Source organism: Aethalodelphis obliquidens, unplaced genomic scaffold (genome assembly GCF_003676395.1).
Source record: "Aethalodelphis obliquidens isolate GAN/ISIS:26980383/991018 unplaced genomic scaffold, ASM367639v1 scaffold42, whole genome shotgun sequence".
NCBI lineage: Eukaryota > Metazoa > Chordata > Mammalia > Artiodactyla > Delphinidae > Aethalodelphis > Aethalodelphis obliquidens.
Window position 1 is genome coordinate 11,086,051 of NW_020837986.1, and position 24,219 is coordinate 11,110,269.

The 24,219-nt window shown below is 46.3% G+C and overlaps 2 protein-coding genes and 1 non-coding gene across 8 annotated transcripts in view; 1 reads left to right on the plus strand and 2 right to left on the minus strand.

The window, feature by feature from the left end:
- The window catches only part of PIGU (phosphatidylinositol glycan anchor biosynthesis class U), a 126,751-nt gene that overhangs the window by 99,031 nt on the left and 3,501 nt on the right, over positions 1-24,219 (plus strand). The window contains exon 12 of one of the 5 annotated variants that reach the window (XM_027078541.1): positions 11,604-12,041. The exons of 3 other annotated variants lie outside the window; for them this stretch is intronic. In XM_027078541.1, coding sequence (XP_026934342.1) covers positions 11,604-11,717 — 114 coding nt within the window. In that variant the 3' untranslated portion in view covers positions 11,718-12,041. Of the gene's footprint in view, positions 1-11,603; positions 12,042-24,219 lie in introns of those variants that run through there. One more of the 5 variants, XM_027078543.1, reaches the window with a different exon arrangement.
- Positions 3,098-3,169, minus strand: TRNAK-UUU (transfer RNA lysine (anticodon UUU)). Its single transcript has one exon. It is a non-coding gene; the product is annotated as a tRNA-Lys (tRNA).
- MAP1LC3A (microtubule associated protein 1 light chain 3 alpha) lies at positions 12,226-16,118 on the minus strand. Of its 2 annotated transcripts, XM_027078549.1 has the most exons (5): positions 13,705-16,118; positions 13,326-13,381; positions 13,140-13,246; positions 12,665-12,834; positions 12,226-12,392 (listed from the first exon to the last, which is right to left on the minus strand). In XM_027078549.1, the coding sequence occupies exons 1-4, from the start codon at positions 13,742-13,744 to the stop codon at positions 12,672-12,674; spliced, it is 366 nt and encodes a 121-aa protein (XP_026934350.1). In that variant the 5' UTR covers positions 13,745-16,118; the 3' UTR covers positions 12,226-12,392; positions 12,665-12,671. The 2 variants fall into 2 exon arrangements, with proteins under 2 accessions (XP_026934350.1, XP_026934349.1); XM_027078548.1 differs by having other exon boundaries at positions 12,226-12,834.

The window sequence follows — 24,219 nt, forward strand, 5'->3', positions numbered from 1 at the left end:
ACAAGGCAGGCATGGGCCTCGTTGTGCTGAGGACCAGGCTGAGCTTTCGGTTTTAAGTGAAGACACCTGAGATCAGATTCATGCTCTGGGACTTCCCTGGCGGTCCAGTAGCTAAGACTCTGCGCTCCCAGTGCAGGGGGCACGGGTTCCATCCCTGGTCGGAGATCCCACCAGCTGCACAGTGCTGCCAAAAAACAATAAAGATTCATGCTCTGAAAACCTCCCTCTGCCAGGAGGGAGCACAGGGAGGAGGCTGTTTAAACCTGGTGAGTGGGGCTGGTAGCCTCTGTTTCCTCAGCCTACAAGGGTGGTTGTGAGTGGGGAATATGGAAGTGAGTGGAGAAAACTTGTATGAATTGAACAGTGCCACCTAGATGATAATTGCCTTCATAGCCAGCTATGATCTTACTTTGTGACCTTCCAGACCCTGAGGCTGAGATCTAGTGATTTCCCTATTATTTTGCATCTTTAGAGCTAGAGAGTGGAGGTCTGTTTCTCCACCATCTCCTCCCATGCATGTCCATTCAGGCCTGAGTTGGCAGGTCACACCAAAGCCCCATCCAGCTCCACAAGTTGGCCGTCAGCCCCACTTGCTCCCAGTTTCCTAGATCCCAGGCAGCAAGGGCAGGGGATGCAGCACTCTGATTGCCAGTGGTGACAACCACGTGAGTTCTCCCAGTCGTGGGCTGACTGTCAAGTGTCAGCATCTCCAACACAAGCAAGAGACCGGGGGAACCGGGACATGCCTGGGGTGACAGCACCTGCTTCTCTAGGGCCCTGCAGCCCAGGGGCCAGTGTTGGCTGTGGCTGCGATCCTGAGCCCTGTGGCTTCTAGACACACTGCATTAACAGCCTTGCTAGCTCTGTTGTCTCAGACACTTGTTTCGCCTTTTCTCAAGAAACTCTCTCTCGGGCCTTCCCTGGTGGCGCAGTGGTTGAGAGTCTGCCTGCTGATGCAGGGGACACAGGTTCGTGCCCCGATCCGGGAAGATCCCACATGCCACGGAGCGGCTGGGCCCGTGAGCCATGGCCGCTGGGCCTGTGTGTCTGGAGCCTGTGCTCCGCAAAGGGAGAGGCCACAACAGTGAGAGGCCCACGTACTGCAAAAAAAAGAAAAAAAAAAAAAGAAAGAAAGAAACTCTCTCTCCTTGGCTAAGTGACAGAGAGTGGATATGAAGCATGAGCATGGGGCTGTAGCAGGACTCGGCAGTGTGGGTACAGACCCCTGAGAAGGGCGTGGGGGTCAAGGGAAGGGCTAGGCTCCGGGCCTCACACAGGCAGGATGGGCACTGCAGCCTAAACGTGGTCACTTACTCCTGGGTGACCCTGGGCAAGACCCTAACCTCTGAGTTTGCTCATCTCGAAGTGGGGCTTATGAGCCCTACCCCAGGGTGTTGTGAAGATTCAGTGATGTGCTTTTTGTTAAGCGAACCGGCCCAGGGCAGATCCTCAGATGTTGGTTTCTCCAGCTCTCCTCACTCCCACCCTGTAGTGGAGCGTGTTCTGACCATTTCATTCCACTTTTGATCTACCCCTATCTGTCCCTCGCCACCCTTTTATCAGCTGCCCCATTAAATCTTCATCTTCTGGGAAATCCCTGGTGGTCCAGTGGTTAGGACACGGCGCTTTCACTGCCAGGGCCTGGGCTCGATCCCTAGTCGGGAAACTAAGATCCTGCAAGCCGTGCAGTGTGGTCAAAAAATAAATAAATCTTCATCTTCATCATGGCCCAGAGGGGAGCCTGGAGCCCTCATGGCTGCCAGTGAGAGGAATGTGGTCTGACTGAGCCCTGGGAAGGGATCAGCAAACTGCTCCCAAGACGCCAGCCCCATGCTGGGTCTGGGGCCACAGAGCTGGAGCAGATGCCACCCCATTTGGTGGGGAGGCCAGTGGGAAGTGACTTCACGCCAGGAGTCGCATAACTGAGTGTGGAGTCGGGGAAGACTCTGGGTGTGGGAGATGGCGATGTTGCCTCTCCAGGGATGAGAAGGAGCCCTTTGTGGGAAGGGTCATCCCAGCCTGGGGGCAGGGCATGGGCAGAGGCACCAAGGTGTGGCCACACAGCGTTTGCAGGACCAGGCTGCGTTCAGGGCTACGGGGACACGCAGGTGTGGCGCAGGGAGAGGGGAGCACTGGAGGCTGCTCTGTGTGTGTGTGTGTGTGTGTGTGTGTGTGTGTGTGTGTGTGGACGATCCCTCAGGGGCCAGGAGGATGAGGGAGGCCTTTGAGCAAGAGGGGGCAGTGGGAGGGAGAAAAGGGGGCTGAGCTGGAATTCTGAGGAGGGGAATTGGTGGAACGTGGTGGCTGATGGCGATAGAGAATCCGAGGGGCTCAGCCATTGTCAGTGAGGGCAGCTTTAAAGAATGGGCTGCTCCGAAAGTATCCCTAGAGTAGGGAGGCTGTCCAGCAGTGTGGGTAAGCGTGTGGTGTCTGATGCCAGATGGTCTGGGTTCAAAGCCTGCCTCTGACACTTGCTGGTTGTACAACTTTGGGCAAATTACTTGACGAACCTTTGTTTCTTCATCTATAAGATGGGATAATTATAATGTACCTACTATGAAGGGTTATTGTAAGGATTAACTGTTTTCACACATGTAAAGTGCTTACATTAATGCCTGAGTATTATCAGCATTTTTTTTTTTTTTTTTTTTTTGTGGTAGGTGGGCCTTTACTTTTTTTGGCCTTTTCCGTTTTGGGAATCGCTCCGGGCGCTCAGGCTCAGTGGCGATGGCTCACGGGCCCAGCTGCTCTGCGGCACGTGGGATCTTCCTGGACCGGGGCATGAACCCATGTACCCTGTATCGACAGGCGGACTCCCAACCACTGCGCCACCAGGGAAGCCCAGCATTTTCATTAATAAGAAGAAAATATAATAATGGACAGCATTTATCAGAGCTAGGTGTTTTTCTCTTTTCTCTCAGAGACCGACCATTAGAGTTATAACTACTAACTACCCTAGAAAGCATTTAGTCCCTAAATCATGTAATTCTCACTTTCATATAATAAACTGAAAATTCTACAACTAGGTTTGTTTTGTGTTGTTTTCTATTTTTGTTTTCTTTTTTTTGGCCTCACCGCTTGGCTTGTAGGATCTCAGTTCCCTGACCAGGGATTGAACCTGGGCCTCGGCAGTAAAAGTGCCAAATTCTAACCACTAGGCCACCAGGGAACTCCCCACAACTAGATTTTTTTTTTTTTTTTTTTGCGGTACGCAGGCCTCTCACTGCTGTGGCCTCTCCCGTTGCGGAGCACAGGCTCCGGACGCGCAGGCTCAGCGGCCATGGCTCACGGGCCCAGCCGCTCCGCGGCATGTGGGATCTTCCCGGACCGGGGCACGAACCCATGTCCCCTGCATCGGCAGGCGGACTCTCAACCACTGCGCCACCAGGGAAGCCCACAACTAGGTTTTTTTATACCATAAAAACATTTTTCACTTTTGTTTTCAAATTAAAACCATTAAAAGATTATAAAAAGAAAGAATGGGCTGCTCTTCAGTCTCTGAAAGCACAGAGGGACAGAGCAAGGACTAGGGGAGCCACCATTGTAAGTAATAAACTAGAGTTTGTCACTCATTTTACGGATGAGGAAAATGCTGCTTAGGGAAAACGCTGTGACTTACACAGGGTCACACAGCCACTAACTTGCCCATGCTATTTCCACTGCTTCTTTCCCAACGTTCCCTGCCCAGACTGGGCAAAGTAGTGCTGAGTCTGCAGATGCTGTGTTGGCTGAATCCCAGGGCCTCTGGGAAATCCTTTCTCCTCAACCCAAATGGAAAGCCTCTAGGTCAGAAGAGGTTGTCTCAGCCAGCCTGTGACAGCTAGGGACTTCCCTCCGAGAGAGTGAAGCCTCAAGGCCAGTGTGTCCCCAAGATGCCCTCTCCCTGGGGACAGGGGCAGGGCATCCACTCAGGACTAGTGACTTTCGGTTCCAGACAGACCAAGCCAGCACGCAGGGCTCTTTCCTTCCATGCCACCCTCCCCTGATACTTTATTATGAAAAGTTTCACACACACAGCAAAGTTGAAAGATTTAACCTTGAACACCTGTATACCTACGACTTAGACTCCACCATTCACATTTTACTATACTTGGATGATCACAAATATCCATTTCTCAATCCATCTTATTTTTGTAATGTACTTCAAAGTGAAGTATACATATCAGTACATTTCCTGTCAGATATTTCAGCATGTATATCATTAACCAGAGCTCCATATTTACTTACATTTTTCTTTTTTTTTTTCTTTTGCGGGCCTCTCACTGTTGTGGCCTCTCCCGTTGCGGAGCACAGGCTCCGGACGCGCAGGCTCAGCGGCTATGGCTCGTGGGCCTAGCCGTTCCGTGGCATGTGGGATCTTCCCGGACCGGGACACGAACCTGTGTCCCCTGCATCAGCAGGCGGACTCTCAACCACTGCGCCACCAGGGAAGCCCTACAATGTTCTTTTAATTTCTGCTGTACAGCAAAGTTACTCAGTTTTACATATATATATACTTTTTTTTTTTTTTGCCCGCTGTGCAGCATATGGGATCTTAGTTCCCTGACCAGGGATCAAACCCATGCCCCCTGCAATGGAAACACAGAGTCTTAACCACTGGAACACCAGGGAAGTCCCTACATTCTTTTTTTATATTCTTTTCCAATATGGTTTATCACAGGATATTGAATATAGTTCCCTGTGCTATACAGTAGAACCTTGTTCATTCACTCTATATATAATAGTTTGCATCTGCTAGTCCCAAACTCCCAATCCATCCCTCCCCCACCTCCCCTCCCTTGGCAACTACAAATCTATTTTCTATATCTGTGAGTCTGTTTCTGTTTTGTAGATAAGATCATTTGTGTCATATTTTAGATTCCACATGTAAGTGATTTATGGTATTTGCCTTTCTCTTTCTGACAAATGGGTATTATTTCGTTCTTTTTTATGGCTAAGTAGTATTCCATCGTGTGTGTGTGTGTGTGTGTGTGTGTGTGTGTGTGTACGTACATATATATATATGTATATACCACATCTTCTTTATCCATTCATCTGTCGATGGACATTTAGGTTGTTTCCATGTCTTGGCTATTGTGAACAGTGCTGCTGTGAACATAGGGGAGTGTGTATCTTTTTTTTTTTTTAATATCTTTATTGGAGTATAATTGCTTTACAATGGTGTGTTAGTTTTGTGCTGTATAACAAAGTGGATCAGCTATATGTATACATATATCCCCATATCCCCTCCATCTTGAGCCTCCCCGCTACCCTCCCTATCCCACCCCTCCAGGTGGTCACAAAGCACCGAGTTGATCTCCCTGTGCTATGCAGCTGCTTCCCACTAGCTATCTGTTTTACATTTGGTAGTGTATATATGTCAGTGCTACTCTCTCACTTCGTCCCAGCTTACCCTTCCCCCTCCCTGTGTCCTCAAGTCCATTCTCTATGTCTGCGTTTTTATTCCTGTCCTGCCCCAGGTTCATCAGAACCTTTTTTTTTTTTAGATTCCATGTATGTGTGTTAGCATATGGTATTTTTTTCTCTTTCTGACTTCACTCTGTATGACAGACTCTAGGTCCATCTACCTCACTACAAATAACTCAGTTTTGTTTCTTTTTATGGCTGAGTAATATTCCATTGTATATATGTGCCACATCTTCTTTATACATTCTTCTGTTGATGGACACTTAGGTTGCTTCCATGTCCTGGCTATTGTAAATAGAGCTGCAATGAACATTGTGGTACATGTCCCTTTTTTTGTTGTTAGAAAAACATTTATTAAATAATTTAAAAATCTGCCTGTTTGATTTGAATCTTATTCAAATATGTAGTTTTCCCTAGGCACCCATTCAACTACATGTATTACTTGCACTTAGGTTTGGTTGACTGAAAGAATCAGAGTGGAGGATGGAAGAGGAGGCAGTGATGTAAACAAAATGGAATGTTAGGTCTCCCTCAAATAAATATCTGAGTAGGTGGTCCAAAGTTGGTATCATGTTCCATAGTATCAGGAACTCAAGCTCCTTATTTCTCATCGTTTTGTAAATAATGGCTCCAGTGGTCTAAATGGTAACATTTACAACCGAGGTGATTTGGTTGGGGAACAGCTAACACTTCACACATGCTGTCTCATAAGGAAGCTTCCCAGAGGCTGCCACGTGACATTTCTGCTTAGACTCCACTGGCCAAAACTTACTCACTAATTGCAAAGGAGCTTGGGAGATATAATAAGCATTTATTTGGTAGTACTTCCCATATGGCAGTCACTGCTCTTAACTCCAGTGATCCACTGTTCTGATAACAGATCTGTTCTCTCTTTTTCTTTTTTTTTTTTTATAAATTTATTTATTATTTTTGTCTGCGTTGGGTCTTTGTTGCTGTGTGCAGGCTTTCTCTAGTTGCAGTGAGTGAGGGCTACTCTTCATTGCAGTGCGTGGGCTTCTCATTGTGGTGGCTTCTCTTGTTACGCGGCACGGACTCTAGGCATGTGGGCTCCAGTAGTTGTGGCACTCAGGCTCAGTAGTTGTGGCACATGGGTTTATTTGCTCCACGGCATGTGGGATCTTCCTGGACCAGGGCTCAAACCTGTGTCCCCTGCATTGGCAGATGGATTCTTTTTTTTTTTTTTTTAATATCTTTATTGGAGTATAATTGCTTTACAATGGTGTGTTCGTTTCTGCTTTATAACAAAGTGAATCAGCTATACATATACATATATCCCCATATCGCTTCCCTCTTGCGTCTCCTTCCCTCCCACCCTCCCTATCCCAACCCTCTAGGTGGTCACAGAGCACCAAGCTGATCTCCCTGTGCTATGTGGCTACTTCCAACTAGCTATCTATTTTATGTTTGATAGTGTATATATGTCCATGCCACTCTCTCATTTTGTCCCAGCTTACCCTTCCCCCTCCCCATGTCCTCAAATCCATTCTCTAGTAGGTCTGCGTCTTTATTCCCGTCCTGCCCCTAGGTTCTTCATGACCTTTTTTTTTTTTTTTTTTTTAGATTCCATATATACGTGTTAGCATACGGTATTTGTTTTTCTCTTTCTGACTTACCTCACTCTCAAGATTGCTTTGGCTATTTGGGGTCTTTTGTGTTTCCGTACAGATTGTGGAATTTTTTGTTCTAGTTCTGTGAAAAATGCCCTTGGTAGTTTGATAGGGATTGCATTGAATCTGTAGACTGCTTTGAGTAGTATTGTCATTTTCACAATGTTGATGCTTCCAATCCAAGAACACGGTATATCTCTCCATCTATTGGTATCATCTTTAACTTCTTTCATCAGTCTTATAGTTTTCTGCACACAGCTCTTTTGCTTCCTTAGGAAGGTTTATTCCTAGGTATTTTATTCTTCTTTTTTGCAATGGCAAATGGGAGTGTTTCCTTAATTTCTCTTTCAGCTTTTTCGTCGTTCGTGTATAGGAATGCAAGAGATTTCTGTGCATTAATTTTGTATTCTGCTACTTTACCAAATTCATTGATTAACTCTAGTTGTTTTCTGGTAGCATCTTTAGGATTCTCTATGTATAGTATCATGTCATCTGCAAACAGTGACAGTTTTACTTATTCTTTTCTGATTTGGATTCCTTTTCTTTCTTTTTCTTCTCTGTAGACTTTTTAATGATGGCCAATCTGACCAGTGTGAGGTGATAGCTCATGTATTTTTGATTTGCATTTCTCTAATAATTAGTGATGTTGAGCATCTTTTCATGTGCCTGTTAGCCATGTGTGTGTCTTCTTTGGAGAAATGTCTATTTAGTTCTTCTGCCCATTTTTCAATTGGGTTGTTTGTTTTTTTGTTGTTGAGTCCTATGAGCTGTTTGTATATTTTGGAAATTAAGCCCTTGTCGGTCACATCATTTGCAAATATTTTCTCCCATTCTGTAGCTTGTCTTTTCATTTTGTTTATGGTTTCTTTTGCTGTGCAAAAGCTTGTAAGTTTGATTAGGTCCCTTTGTTTATTTTTGCTTTTATTTGTATTGCCTTGGGAGACTGACCTAAGAAAACATTGGTACAATTTATATCAGAGAATGCTTTGCCTATGTTCTCTTTTAGGAGTTTTATGGTGTCATGTCTTATGTTTAAGTCTTTAAGCTATTTTGAGTTTATTTTTGTGTGTGCTGTGAGGTATGTTCTAACTTTGATTTCATGCAGCTGTCCAACTTTCCCAACACCCCTTGCTGAAGAGACTGTCTTTTTCCCATTGTGTATACTTGTCTAGTTTGTCAAAGATTAATTGACCATAGTTATGTGGATTTATTTCTGGGCTCTCTATTCTGTTCCATTGATTCATATGTCTTTTTTTTGTGCCAATAGCATGCCATTTTGGTTACTGTAGCTTTGTAGTGTTATCTGAAGTCTGAGAGAGTTATGCTTCCTGCTTTGTTCTTTTCCCTCAGGATTGCTTTGGCAATTCTGGGTCTTTTATTGTTCCATATAAATTTTAGTATTATTTGTTCTAGTTCTGTGAAATGTGTTATGCGTAATTTGATAGGGATCACATTAAATCTGTAGGTTGCTTTGGGTAGTATGGCCATTTTAACAATATTAATTCTTCCAATCCAAGAACATGGGATATCTTTCCATTTCTTTGCATCATCTTCAGTTTCCTTTATTAATGGAAAAACACAAATCTTAATGTACGTTTCCTGAAGCCTTCTTTGACTCAGCAAGATATTTTTGCGGCTCATTCATGTTGTTGCACACAACAGTAGTACGTTGCTTTTTAAAATAAGCTTTTAAATTTTGGAATAATTTTAGATAGTACAGAGAGTTCTCGTATGTCCCCCACCCAGTTTCCCACAGTTTTAACATCTTATATTACCGTGGTATGTTTGTCAAAACCAAGAAACTGACCCTGGTACGTTATGAATAAGTAAACTCCAGATTTGATGTGGATTTCACCAGTTTTCCCTGTATTGTCTTCTTTTTCTCCCAGGATCCAGTCCCAGGTACCACATTACACTTAGTTGCCACATCTCCCCCATGTCCTCTGCTCACACTCTGTCTTTCCTTATTTCTTGTGACATGGACAGTATTGAGGAACAGTGGCCAGGTATCCTGTAGAGTGTCCCCTCTGGGTTTGTCTGATGCTTTTCTCATCATGAGGCCACGTTTTAGGTTTTTAGAATGCTCAGGCAGTACACACTAGCCACACTTCATGCCGTTTATCCTTCATCATTTGGTTAAGATAGTGTTTGCCAGGCTTCTCCAGTGCACAGTTACTATTTTCTCTTTCCCTGTTCTTTGGAAGTGAGTCACGAAGTCTAGCCTACCCTCGGGGGCAGGGGGTGGGGAGTGGGCAAGAATTAAGCTCCACCTCCCGAGGGGAGAGTCTCTACATGTATTATTTGGAACTCTTTTGTAAGGATTACAAAAGGAATTCTCCCTTGTTTATTTATTTACTTATTCAATCATTTATCGGCTGCTTGTTTTTAATTGGATTTTTATTTTTATCAACGTAACATGTATACATAATTTACAAAGTTAAGGCTTACAAGGACAAAGAATAGCTGCCTAAGGTCCTATAGTTATTTGTTCTGGTGCTTCTAGATTGTATACTTACTCTACTATTTCTTGATTTTTTTTTCCATTTTATATTGTCACACCATATGAAATTGTCAATACTCAACTGTTTTTGATCTGCAAAATTGGCAGTTTCATATGGTTCAAACTAATAACCTAGTGTTTTGACTTCCTATTTGACCAGCTGATCGTGTGTGACATTGGAGTTGTTTTGTTGTGAACTGTGACTTTGCACCTGCCCCTCATCTGACCTGGCTCGGGGATCAACCCCCACCAGCTCCAGGCTCCGCCTCCTCAGACTTGACACCTTGGGCCTGGGTGAGAAAGGGGCTGCAGGGAGTGAGGGCAGCCTTCGCTGTGGTAACTACACCCCATGGGCAGCTGCGGCGCAAGGCTTCAGGGGCTCCCTGGGCTCTCTGCTCTGACACCCTCAGTGGCAGAGTTCTGGGCCCTTTGCACACTGGGCCCCAGGTACATTGCCTTGCAGGGTTATAGCCACTAGTCCAGCTCTCCCAGTATAGCCTTAGGCCAACTGTTGAACCCTTTGTGCCTCAATTTCCTCATCTGAAAGATGGGAACCATCAGCCTTCCAGATGGATTCCTGTGGTGGCAGAATGGCAGGTCCTTGTCCTGAGGCCATGGTGTGGGTTTGCTCTCTTTCCTGCCCACAATGTGAGAGAGGCTTCCCAGAACAGGGGTTTGGGGGTCAGAGGCTGAGATGCCAGGCTCAACCTCTGTCTTGCTATAATGCCCTAGCCAGGTGCTCCCCCAGTTCTGGGCTTACGTCGCCCCATCTGTGCCAAGGTGATTGGTGATGATAATCTGAGAGGCTTGTAAGTGCCTGAGAACTGGTGGTATCTGCAGTGGTGAGCCCCTCTCCCCTCATCCTTCTGTAGGGCTGGGCCCTGCCCCTCCTGTTCCAAGCACTGGAGGTCCTGGGAGCTTGGGATGAATCGAATTGTAAGACTGCGGGCCCAGTGTTCGGGGGACCGTGGCAAGTCCCTGTTCCCCTCTGGGCCTCAGTGAGGGGGACGGTGCGCTGAGCTGCTAGGGCCCTTTCTATTCTGAGGCCCAGACAGAAAAGACAGACCAAGCTGGGCACAGACACCATGGTGGCAGAATCACTCAGTGACACTGCCCAGGCCAGGGGAGGAGCCACAGTCATCAGGCAGTCTCACAGATGAATGCAAAACTGCAATTTGGACGAGTTTGTGCTACCAGAGAAAAGTTAATGGGACCAAGACCCAATCTAGGGTGTGAGGGAGGGCTTCTCTGTGGAAGTGATCCTTCCTGAGGCCTGAAGGGCAGGCAGGTGTTTACTAGATGAAAGGGGAAGAGAACATTCCAGGCAGAGGAGACAGCAAAGATCCTGCATTGGAAGGGAACAGGCCAGTGTGACTGGAGCTGAGTGAGGTGGAGCACGGCAGAGGCTGAAGCACGTACATGGGCAGGGACCAAGTGCAAGGCCTCAGAGCCCCAGAGAGTTTGATCTTTACCTTAAGAGCCATGGGAGGCCTTTAGAGGACCTTAAGCTGGGATGTAACATGACCAGATTTGTCTTAAAAAGCAACCTCTGCTGCTAGGGTGGGAGGTTTGAGATCAGGAAGCCCAGAGAGGAGACCACTGTTGTTCAGATGACAGTGGCTTTGTCCAGGGTGGTAGCTGCGGGGACAGGTAGAAATAGAACTGACAGGCTTGGTGGCTTGGTGTATGGGAGGAGACAAGTCTGTTGATTCTATGGCCTGAACACCTGGATGGAAGAAGGGGGATATGGGTTCCCAGTGGGAGAAGCAGGTTTGATAGGGGACTTGGCTGGGGTGGAAGGGCCAGTGGGCACCCAGGAGGTGAGACGGAGGAGCGCGCCAGTCTGGAGTTCACAGGCCAGGGCTTGGGATGGAAGCACAGACCATGGTAGGAGGAGGAAGGGCAGTAGGGCAACTTCTGCAGCAGTGCCAGTGAGACCCTTGAAGGGTGGTGTAGGCCCTGAGGTGCAGGGTCCCTGGGCAGGGTCTCCCCAACACCTACCTAGCCCCTCAGAGATCCAAAGTTCAGGGGTAGGTATCATGAAGCTTCTCACATCTCTCTCCCCCCAGATCCTGCTCATCTCCGATTACTTCTATGCCTTCCTACGGCGGGAGTACTACCTCACACATGGTCTCTACCTGACCACCAAGGACGGCACGGAGGCCATGCTTGTGCTCAAGTAGGCCTGGCTGGGCACAGGGCTGCACGGACTTCAGGGTTGAAAGGGCCAGAAGCTGGGCCAAGCCCTCTAACCAGAGCTTCCAGCAGGGAAGTCCTGGGCAGATCAGGTTTGAGTCCAGGGTCACAAATATCTGGTACCGGTGAGGAGCCAAGGCTGGCAGCAAGGCCTGTGGGGAGTAGCCAGGAGCATCTCCACTTGCACTCCCCACTTTGTGGCTCTGCACACCAAGGAGCCCCCCTCCCAAGCAGGGAAGGGGAAGAAGCAGATGAGCAGGGTTTGTTAGGTTGTGGCTACTTAATAAATGTTTTTTGTTATGCAAACGTCTGCCCTGGAACCACACTGCACTCTGGAAGGGGTGGGCTTGGCCCCTAATACCACCATGGTGCACTACACACAGGCGTGGGTTTCCCGAATGAGCTCTGAGTCCACAGAACACGGGTCTGCGCACTGGTCAGCTGAGAATGGTGTGGGGCAGCCCTCCCCACTCCCCAAGCAGCTGGAGGCAAAGGGCCAGGCAGGCCTGAGCAATCTTTATTCTGCAGAGGAACAATGACCACAGATCCATACACCATGTCAAGACTGGGTGAGCCAGGGGCCAGTCCTTCAGGGGTGGGCAGGTCCAGGCATGGGCAGCACCTCAGGTCAGGGAGGGACAGATGGGCAGACAGGCAGGGGCCTAAAAAAAAAGACAAACCACACAGAGCAGGGGTGCTAGGGACTGCTCCCAACCTCCCCCCATCCCAGCCAGCACCCAGAGGGGCAACCCTAACATGACTGGGCCAGGATCCACCCAGGGGCAGGGTAGGTGCGGTTGGTGCCCCCTGGCTAGGATGTGGCATCCCCGCCCAGCCCACCAGGGGCAGGGGCAGAGGCAGCTCAGTTCAGGTGCCAGGAGCTCCCAGGGCAGAGCCTGACAGGGACCCCCCACTCCCAAGCCAACCCCCCTACTGCTGGCTCAGAAGCCGAAGGTTTCCTGGGAGGCGTAGACCATGTAGAGGAAGCCGTCATCGTCCTTCTCCTGCTCATAGATGTCGGCGATGGGCGTGGACACGCTCACCATGCTGTGCTGGTTCACCAGCAGGAAGAAGGCCTGCGTGGGGTTCAGCTGCAGGCGGCGCCTGAGGTGGGCGGGAGGGCAAGCCAACCGTGAGGGGCCTGGCTGTTGAGCGAGTGTAGCCCTCACCCGCTCCCCAAAATGATCCTAATCCTCCACCTCACACCCATCCCAAGCCCTTCTAGAGGCTCTCACCTCCGACCGGACACTGACCCAAGCCCTGACCTTGACCTTTCCCAACCTCCCCACAACAGGGACCCAGCACCCGTTCCCGTGCCCCACCCCCACCTCTTCCTTCTCAGAAGGACCCAGCCCCCTGCCTGACCCCAGCAGGACCCAATCCCCCTCTGACAGCTGCTGCCCGCGCACCGGATGATCTTGACCAACTCGCTCATGTTGACATGGTCCGGGACCAGGAACTTGGTCTTGTCCAGGACGGGCAGCTGCTTCTCACCCTTGTAGCGCTCGATGATTACCTGGGAGCGGGGCGGGGGATGCGTGAGCCCGAGGCGGGGCCTGGGCCGGGCGGGGATGGGAGGGGGCGGCGGAACTCACCGGGATTTTGCTGGGGTGCTGCTCGCGGATCTGCTGCACCTCTTTACAGCGATCGGCTGCAGACAGCAGTCGGGGATGAGGCCGGGCCGAGGTCCTCCTCGCGGTTCCGTCCCGCCAGTACCCGAGGGGCGGCCCCGACCCCGCCTCCCCGAAGCCCCCGCCTCCGGAGCCGTTGGGCCCTAAGGCCCGGGCACAGGACCGGGATGCGAGGCGGAGGCCCCGGCCCAGGCCCCAGCCCGCTTCCCATCCCGAGGGTCCAGCTCCAGCCGAGCCTGACGTCACGGAGCTGACGTCATCTGCGGCAGTCGGGTCGGTCGGCCAACACCCCCCAGCCCCCACGCCCCCACCCCGCACTCGCAGAGCGCCCGCCGGGCCTCACCAAAGCTCCGCCGCTGCTTGAAAGGCCGGTCTGAGGGCATCGCGCCGGCCCGGCGGGGCGCGCAGGCCGGGGCTCTGGGGCGCGCGACGAGGGGATGTGGCTGCGGTTCGGGGGCTCCGGGGGCTCCGCGCCTCGCGCTCAAGGGCTCCGAGGCTCGCGCTGAGCCCGGCGACGGCGGCTCGGGGAGGTAACTCGCCCGGCTGACGTCAGGTCACAACATTCCTTAAAGGGGAGGCCGGCGCGCCGCTCCCATTGGGCCGACGCAAAGTCCGCCCGCCCGGACCCGTGACATCACGGCGCAGAGAGCCTGGATTCCCGGCCCAGCGCCGCGAAGGGGCGGGGGCTCCCAGGGCGCGTCACAGTCCCGTGACGTCACGGCCTGCGCAGAGGTGGGCGGGGTGGGGTGGGGTCCTCTCCCTGAGGTCTGGGCTGAGGGGAGACTAGAAAGCCTGCGAGGCCGTTGGGGGAGCAGGCTCGCAGCTCTGGCGGCAGGGAGAGCGGGGGCCAGGCTGCGGCACAGCATCCTTCTGTTCCCACTGTCACTAAGTCATCTGACAGCGCTCACTCAGAACCTGTTCCGTTCCAGGAACGGTAGGAGGCACTGGGGATGACAACACTAAACCAAACGTCCTCGCCTTCGTGGAGCTCATGGTTAGAGAAAGAAAAAGGTAGTGGTCGGGGTGGGGGCGGTGATTAAAACTTGAAGACGCTTGGAGCAAGACACTGAAAAGCATAAAGGTTTTAGAAGGAATTTCTAGAATTGAAAAATAGAGCTATCGAAATTCAGGTCTCAAAGGATGAGGCAAGAAAGCCAATTAGATACAGCAGAAGAGAAAATCACAGAACTGGATGAAAGAGCGGAAGCAATTAGCCAGAAAACAAGCCAGATGGAACATATAAAAGAGGAAGTGACAGGAATGGTAAGGTGAGAAGAATAGGTTCAATCAGCGTTCCAGAAGGAGAAAAAAGAATGTGGGAGAGGCAGTTCCTGAAGAACTTCCACAATTGATTAGAGACCAGGATCCTCACTTAAAATCCAGAACAGAATAAATAAAAATAAAATCTTATCTAGACACTTCGTAGTGAATTTGCAGAACTCTAAAGAGAAGAAATTAGACAGAAAAATATCAAGTAACTAAACTGGTAAACACGGAAGTCCATCTAAACAAGCACCTGCTATGGAACATGAATGGTGACGATTAGTTTGTGGAGTACAGAGCAAGGAGCACAGGACACAATAACAGGTAGGACTGGAGAGAGTAATCAGAGTTTAAGTGTTCTAAGAAGCTTCATTTATTTGAGAGGAGGAGAATAAAGATAATTGATAATTATCTGGCTTTGTAAAGTCAAGTCAAGTTCAAACACTTCAGAGAGATCACTAAAAGAATAGAAGGTATAAATGCCAATGCACAAAAGAGAAAAGTTTAGTAGAGGGTATTAAAATATAATTGAAGGTAGAAAAGGAGAAACAGGAAGCAAAGTGAAAAGAATGGTACATAAACGGTACAAAACCAGAGGTAGAAAATGTTTTACATTCATCTATTAAAATACAGATGAACCAGATTGGCCAAGAAAAAGAAAATGCAGGTCTATGCTGTTTACAAGAGGACATTTAAAACCTAAGGGCACCAAAAGTAAACAGTTGGAAAAAAAGTGTATACTAGAGAAAAACTAACCAAAAGATATACCCATAGCAAAATCAGACAAAATAGACTTTAAGGCTAGAGACATTATTAGTGATAAAGAGCGTCAGCACAAAGTGATGAAAAGAACAATTTTCTAAGAAGATATAACAATTCTGAACTTGTATGTTAGAGGTTAAAAAAAAAAGGCTGAAAGTGTATGAAGCAAAAGTGACAGGATACAAGGAGAAATTGCCAAGTCCTTCATCACAGTGGTAGATTTAAAAACTTTTTCAGTAACTGATAGACCAAACAGCCAAAAAAAGGATATAGAAGATTTTAATTTTAATATTAATAGAATTAATAATTCTAATCAATTGACCCTGGTAGAACCCTGAACCCAATATGTTACTTTCAGGCACACAAGAAACATTTATAAAAAATTACCTGTGGGGAATGTGGGAAAGAAAGGAGTCAAAGACAACAGATGGGGACAGGGAGAATTACAGAGTACATTTTAGGGGAAGATCATGGGTTAATTTTGGGGAGGTCAAGTTTAAGATGTCTGCTAGCTTCCAAGCAGAGACATAGAGTAGGCCAGGCCCCAAGACAAATCTCAACAGATAATCAGATAATTAATTTCATACAGACCCTGTTCTCTGACCACAAGCAAGAGCTGAATAAACTCCAAATCTTTTGATATTTAAAAACACTTCTAGGGACTTCCCTGGTGGTGCAGTGGTTAAGAATCCGCCTGACAATCCAGGGGACACAGGTTCGAGCCCTGGTCCCGGAAGATCCTGCATGCCGCGGAGCAGCTAAGCCCGTGTGCCACAACTACTGAGCCTGTGCTCTAGAGCCCGCGTGCCTAGAGCCCGTGCTCCGCAAGAGAAGCCACCGCAATGAGAAGCCCATGCACTGCAACGAAGAGTAACCCCCGTTCGCCACAACTAGAGAAAGCCTGAGTGCAGCAACGAAGACCCAACACAGCCAATAAATAAATACATTTACAAAAAAAAACGGAAACACTCTTAAAAAAACATTTTTTAAAAGAATTTAAAAAACACTTCTAGAAAACTCTTTACTCAAAAATGAAATCATATGGAAATGAAAACTATTTAGGTCAAACTAAAAATGAGAATACATATAAAAACTCCAGTTTGGGAGGTGGGGGGGACTAAAGCAGAATTTACAAGATTTGTAACCTTATCAGTGGTATTAGGTAAGAAGAAATATGGAGAATTTATGAGCAGAATGTCCAAGAATTTTAGAATGGAGTAAGTGTAAACCCAAAGAACGTGGAAGGAAGATAATAATGAAGAGCAGAAATTGATTAAATAGAAAACAAGCACTAGTATGTACCACAAAACAAAGCTGGATCTTTGAAAAGACCAATAAAATAAACATTAATATGCAAAAGGGATATAACTACAGATATAGCAGAAATGACAAAAATAAGATTATAAACTTTATGCCAATACACTAAAAACTTAGATGAAATGGACAATTTTCTAGTAAAAGATAATTTGCCAAGACTAATTAAAAAAGAAATAGACAAACTGAGTAGCCATATACAAAAAAACAAAAAGTAGTCCAGATGGTTTTTTAGTTTTCTCCCAAAATAATAATAATAAAAAAAACCAAACCTGCATCAAACATTATACTTAATGGTAGAACACCATACTATATGATAAATGTTAAGCATTGTTCCCTTTAGAGCCAAGAACAGAATTTTTAATTGTATTATTATTATTATTATTATTATTATTTTGCAGTACACGGGCCTCTCACTGTTGTGGCCTCTCCCATTGCAGAGCACAGGCTCCGGACGTGCAGGCTCAGCGGCCATGGCTCACGGGCCTAGCCGCTCCGCGGCATGTGGGATCCTCCCGGGCCGGGGCACGAACCCGTGTCCCCTGCACTGGCAGGCAGACTCTCACCCACTGCGCCACCAGGGAAGCCCCTAATTGTATTATTGAACAAAATGCAAATATTGCATGGAGGGCCCAGCCAGAATACCAAGACAAGGAAAAGAAAGGAGCAAAACTATCATTCACAGCCAGAAAACCCAGAGGAATCTACAAACAATAAAAGATTGCTAACTAATAAAGTCTAACAACACACAATACTAAGTTTTAGGGTAATATGGGAAAATGAGAACTCTTTACACTGCTGATGGGAGTGTAAATAATTTCAGCTACGTTAGGGAGCAATTTGACAAAATCTACCAAAACTGAAATACTCATATTCTCCAAACCAGGAATTAAACTTGTGGGTGTGCACATGAGCCCAAAGAAATACAGTTAAGTATGTTTATTGGAACATTTTCAAAATAACAAAAAAAAATTGGGAGCCACCTAAATGTCCTATTAAATATCTTGTGTAACAGAACAACAGGACATTCCTGTAGTGAAAGAGGGAGAGAAGGGGTCAGCAGGCTTTCCCTTTAAAAGCACAGACAGTAAATATTTTCAGCTTTGCAGGCCATATGGTCTCTGGCAACTACTGAGCTCTGTTGGAGTGTGGAAGCAGGCCTAGACAATCTGAATGGGCAAGGCTGTGTCCTAATAATACTTTATTTGCTGAAACAGACAAATTTGGCCTGAGGGCTTTAGTTTGCTGACTCTTGATCCAGAACTGTGTGTGTCAAAGTGGACACATCTCACATACACAAAGTTGCAGGAGATTGTGATCAGTCATTAAGAGCAGTTGAAAGAATTAGGTCGGCCATGGCCTTGAGGAAGTGGTTGCACCTTTCTTTTGTCAGGCTAAGCCTTTGGGGATAGGCCCATCCCCCAAATCCAACAGATGGTCTGTGCTCCATCTTTCCCTTACCTGACCAGTTAGCAGGGCTGACACTTCCTCCCCCAGTCCTCTGGTTACTCTGCTCACTTCTTCCTCCTCTCCTCTATCTTCCCTGAATCCAAAGGGCTGGCCTACTACTCTATGTCTCTACTTGGAAGTCTAGCAGACATCTCAAACTTGACCTCCCCAAAATGAACCCATGATCTTCCCCTAAAATGGACTCTGATTGTAACCCTCCCTCTCCGCACCTGTCATCTTTGACTCCTTTCTTTCCCACAGCCCCACACATTCTCCAGGCCCAAATCCTCTTGGTTCCACATTCAAAATATCTCCAGAATCTGACCACCTCTCACCACTTCCACTCCTGCCACTCAAGTCAGAGCCACCATCATCTCTTGTCCATCTACTGCCATCGTTTCCGCCCTGGTCTCCTTGCTTTGGCCTTGCCCACTTGAGCCTGGTCTCACTACACTGATAAGAGTCCTCCTGTGCACACAGGTGTTGGATCATGCTATTTCTTCACACCACTCAAAGTAAAAGTCAAAGGCTGAACAGTATGCCATGAGGCCTGCAGGAGCTGCCTTCCTGCTGCTCCTCTGGGCTTATCTACCTCACCCTTGCCCCCTTGGCTTCAACTACACTGGCCTCCTTGCTATCACTGTTCCAGGAATCCCAGACACATGTGCCCTAGAGCATTTCTGTACTTACTCGTCCCTTTCCCTGGAGCATTCTTCCCCAAAATCTCTTTGTGGCTCACTCTCTAATTTCCAAGGTCTCCTCAGGGAGGGCTTCCTGAATGATCTTATTTAATACTGCAGCCCCCACCCCAGTCACTCTCTATCCTCCCTCCCAACACCTTGCTTAATTTTTTTGCCAGAGCAGTTATCACATTCTAATATGTTATACGCTTTTCCTAAACATTTTGTGATGAAAACTTTCAAGCGAATAGAACACTTGAAATAATTGTTCAATGACCACCCATATACCTACCAGTTACATTCTACACCTAACACTTGCTCCATTTGCATCATCACTATCTGTCAATCTGTCCATGCATCCATTTTATCTTTATGATGCATTTCAGTAAGTTGCAATTCAACATTTGTTTATGATAAAAAATCTCAACAAAGTGGGTACAGAGGGACCATATCTCAACATAATAAAGGCCATATATGACAAGCCCATAGCTAACATCATACTCAAAGCTGAAAGCTTTTCCTCTAACATCAGGAACAAGGCAAGGATTTCCACTGTCATCACATTTATTCAACATAGTATTGGAAGTCATAGCCAGAGCAATTCAACAAGAAAAAGAAATAAAAGATATCCAAAATGGGGAAGGAAGAAGTAAAACTGTCACTATTTGCAGATGACATCATATTATACATAGAAAACATTAAAGACTTAACCGAAAAAACTGCTAGAACTAATAAACAAATTCAGTAAAGTTGCAGGATACAAAATCAATATACAAAAATCTGTTGCATTCCTATACACTAATAACAAATTATGAGAAAGAGAAATTAAGAAAACAATTCCATTTAAAATTGCATCAAAATGAATGAATTACCTAGGAATAAATTTAACTAAGGAGGTGAAAGATCTGCACACTGAAAATTAGAAGACACTAATGAAAAAAATTGAAGTAGACATAAATAAATGGAAAGATATTCTGTGCTCATTTGGATTGGAAGAATTAATATTGTTAAAATGTCCATACTACCCAAAGCAATCTACAGGTTCAGTGCAAGCCCTATTAAAATTCCAATGGCCTTTTTCACAGAAATAGAACAAACAATTGTAAAATTTGTATGGGGGTCTTCCCTGGTGGCGCAGTGGTTAAGAATCCTCCTGCCAATGTAGGGGACACAGGTTCGAGCCCTAGTCTTGGAAGATCCCACATGCTGTGGAGCAACTAAGTCCATGCACCACAACTACTGAGCCCACGTGCCACAACTACTGAAGCCCGTGCTCCTAGAGCCTGTGCTCTGCAACAAGAGAAGCCACTGCAATGAGAAGCCCACGCACTGCAAGGAAGAGTAGCTCCCACTCGCCACAACTAGAGAAAGCCCACGCACAGCAACGAAGACCCAATGCAGCCAAAAATAAATAAATTTATTTTAAAAAAATAATAAAAAATAAAATAACATAAGATTTGTATGGAATCACAAAAGACCCTGAATAGCCAAAGGAGTCTTGAGAAAGAAGAACAAAGCTGGAGGCATTACACTCCCTGATTTCAAACTATATTATAAAACAATATTATATTGACATAAAAAGACACATAGATCAGTGGAACAGAATAGAGAGCCCAGAAATAAACCCATGCATATCTGGTCAATTTATCTACAAAGAAGCCAAGAATACACAATGGGGAAAGAACAGTCTCTTCGTGGGAAAACTGGACAGCCACATGCAAAAGAATGACACTGGACCACTGTCTTACACTATACACAAAAATCAACTCAAAATAGATTAAAGACTTGAATGTAAAACCTGAAACCAGAAAACCCTTAGAAGACAACATAGATGATAAGCTCCTTGACATCAGTCTTGGCAATGATTTTTTGGAATTGACACCAAATGCAAAGGCAACAGAAGCAAAAATAAACAACTGGGACTACATCAAACTTAAAAGCTTCTGTGCATCAACAAAATGAAAAGACAACCCACCAAATAGGAGAAAATTTTTGCAAATCCTGTAACTGATAAGGGGTTAATATCCAAAATATATAAATAACTTATATGACTCAATAGCAAAAACCAATCCAATTAAAAAAACGGGCAGAGGATCTGAGTAGACATTTTTTCCAAAAAAGACACAGGTACATGAAGGGTGCTCCATATCACTAATCATCAGGGAAATGCAAATTGAAAACACAATGAGATAGCACCTCACACCTGTTAGAATGGCTGTTCTCAAGACAAGAAATAAGTGTTGGTGAGGATGTGGAGAAAAGGGAACCCTTGTGCACTATTGGTGGGAATGTAAATTGGTCCCAACAACTATGGAAAACAGCATGGAGGCTCCTCAAAAAACTAAAAATAGAACTATCATATGATCCAGCAATTCCACTTCTGAGTATACTTTGGATAACATATTTCCTTTATCCAAAGGAAATGAAATCACCATCTTGAAAAGATATATGTACCCCCTTATGTTCATTGTAGCATTATTTACAATAGCCAAGATATGGATACAACCTAAGTGTCCATCAATAGAGGAACAGATGAAGAAAATGTAGCATATATATACAATGGAATATTATTATTCAGACATAAAAAGGAAGGAAATCTTGTCATTTGAGACAACATGGATGGACCATAATCTCACTTATGTGTGGTATCTAAAAAACAAGCAAATAAGGGAATTCCCTGGCAGCCAGTGGTTAGGACTCCCCGCTCTCACTGCCAACGGCCCGGGTTCAATCCTTGGTGGGGGAACTAAGATCCTGCAAGTCATGCAGTACGGCAAAAAAAAAAAAAAAAAAAAAAACCACCACCACCACAACAAACCCACACACAACAAACCAAGCAAATAGAACAAAAAAAACAAGCTCATAGAGACAGAAAACAGAACAGATTGGAGGCGGGGTTGGGGGTACGGCATGGTGAAATGAGTGCCCAAAGATACAAACTTCCAGTTATAAAATAAACATATAAAAGTCATGGGCATATAATGTACAGCATGGTGACTATGGTTAATAATACTGTAGTCTATATTTGAAAGTTCCTAAAAGAGTACACCTTAAAGTTCTCATGACAAAAAAAATTTTGTAACTATGCATGGTGACAGATGTTAACTAGACTTATTGTGGTGATCACTTCACAATATACAAATATTGAATCATTATGTTGTACACCTGAAACTAATGTTCCATTTTAGATTCCTGTCAACAATATATGGGAGTTCCAGTTGCTCTGCTTTCTTGTTGATATTTGGTATTGCCAGTTTTTAAAATTTTAGCCATTATGGTGGTCATGTAATGGTATCTCCTTGTGGGCTTAAATTTAACATGCTATATAGTTTTTAAAATGTATTTTGTTTTATTTCTCTTTCCCACTAACATGCAAGCCCCTTAAGGGCAGCATTTCCTATATATTTGGTTCCTGTGCTATCCCAGCACCTAGACAGAATGTAGCACATGGCAGGTGCTCAGTAAATACTTGTTGGGTGAGGACCTCTCCTCTGAGTACCCACTGTGTCATCTCTCTGAGTCACTGCCTACCTGAGTGTGGGTCTCCCGCCTGCTCCATGTGCACAGACTGGGTCTGGCTTGATCACTGCTACTGGGCGCTAAGGGGCTCTAAGAGGACTGTTCAGGATTGTTGGGGAACAGTGTCAGCTCAGGGCAGTGTCTGATCTGTGCTGTTCTGTGGCTTCTGACTGGGACTCATGGGCCTAAGGAAAGGCAGAGAGCTGTCCTTGGCTGGCCTGTCACATGAAGGTGGAGCAACCCCTGGCCGGGTTGGCCAATTACTGTGTGACCATGGCAGGTTCCTTCTCTGAGCATCTGTTTGCTCCTTTACACAACAGCAGACAGATCTGGGTCTGAAGTGCCTTTACCACTTACTGCATAACTTTGAGCAAATTCTTTCCCTCTGGAGCCTCAGTTTCTTCATCTGCAAAATGGAGACAGTAACAGAGCCTACATCTGAGGTCAAGGATCAGTGAGTGACCAGGAGGGAAAAGAGTCCTGGGGAAACAGGGCCTGGAATCAGATGGACCAACTTTGGTACCATGGGGCTGTGGCATCTTATTTAAGGCAGTGAACTCACTTGTAAAATGGGCCTCATGTCGGGAGGACCCAGGAGGAATGAGGTCTGAGTCAGGGTCATCATCTTTGAGTAAGGGTTGGTTGTTCCTGTTTGCAGAACTCTAAATGGAATTCTCCAGAGATTGGAGGATCTGAAACCCACCCAGGGGTCCCCAAGCCTCTGTCTGGGACTGCCCCACCCTTACTCCTTGAAGTCTTTCTGGATTCACTGGGAAGTGTAGGCCATGACCACCAACCTCACTTCCCACATGGGACCTTGGACCTGGCCTTTCCTTCCTCTGGGCCTCACTCCCTTGGTCCCCTTCTCTCTCTCTAGCCAAAGGACTGCTCAGTTCTCACCCCACCTCCCTGAATGACAGGGCCAGGGTTGCCACCCCCTTCCCCTCCTGCTGTGTCCTTAGCCCCTGCCCTCCCCAGATGCTGGCCCTTAGAGCTGGCCGGTCACCTGGTGAGGTTGCCTCCCCTTGGCCTTTCCAGCCTCCAGCTGCTCCTCAGCGTTCTCACCCTGCCTTGGCCCTCAGCTTTCCTCAGCCCTCTCATGTCATCCTGGTCATGTCCACGTTCACACCCATTAGTGCCTCCAACATGACAGTGACTCCCAAATCCCCACCTCCTGCCCTTGACTTTCCTTTCAGGCCTCCTGAACAAAGAATGTTTAGGCTTCTCAAACTTCTCTGAAAACTCAAGCTCAAAATCTCCTCTGAATGTGTTCAAAAACCTGAGATGACCTATCAGTTTTGTTTTCTTCTTGGAAACAACCTCCTACCCCATTCAGCATTTCTTTCTAGGTTTACTACCCAGCACCCTTCACCACCATCCTGACATAACCCTTTTGACTTTCTCTCGTGTTGGAGCCTCAAATTGCCTGGATACTCTGCTTTACACTCTTTCCTTCACTCCCTTATTCTGATGTACATTCTTCAGTAGCTTCCTGAGAAACAGTGCATGGCAGATAAATACACATGACCTTCTATTGTCTGAAAATATTTACCTTATTCTTACACTTGGCTAATAGTTTGGCTGGGTATGGAACTCTAGGTTGTAAATTATTTTTAATCAGAATTTTGAGGGCATTCTCTTCTAGTTTCTAATGATGCTGTTGGGATGTCCAGTGCTGTTGTGATTTCTAATCCTTTGGTACCCTGTTTTTTCTCTCTGGATCGTATCTATCCATAGTGTTCTGAGATTTCATGATGATGAGGCCTGGCATGGGTCTTTTTAAAATTAACTGCTCTAGACACTCAGATCTTTCAATGCGGAAACTTATGTCCTTACTTCTAGAAAATATTCTTATAGTCTCTTGTTGATAA

Coding starts and splice junctions, on each gene's coding strand:
- MAP1LC3A (XM_027078549.1), bottom strand. CDS start 13,744: ATGCCCTCAGACCGGCCTTTCAAGCAGCGGCGGAGCTTTG. Junction 13,382..13,704: donor CAAGCAGCGGCGGAGCTTTG/GTGAGGCCCGGC, acceptor TGCTGTCTGCAG/CCGATCGCTGTAAAGAGGTG. Junction 12,835..13,139: donor GAGTTGGTCAAGATCATCCG/GTGCGCGGGCAG, acceptor CGCCCACCTCAG/GCGCCGCCTGCAGCTGAACC.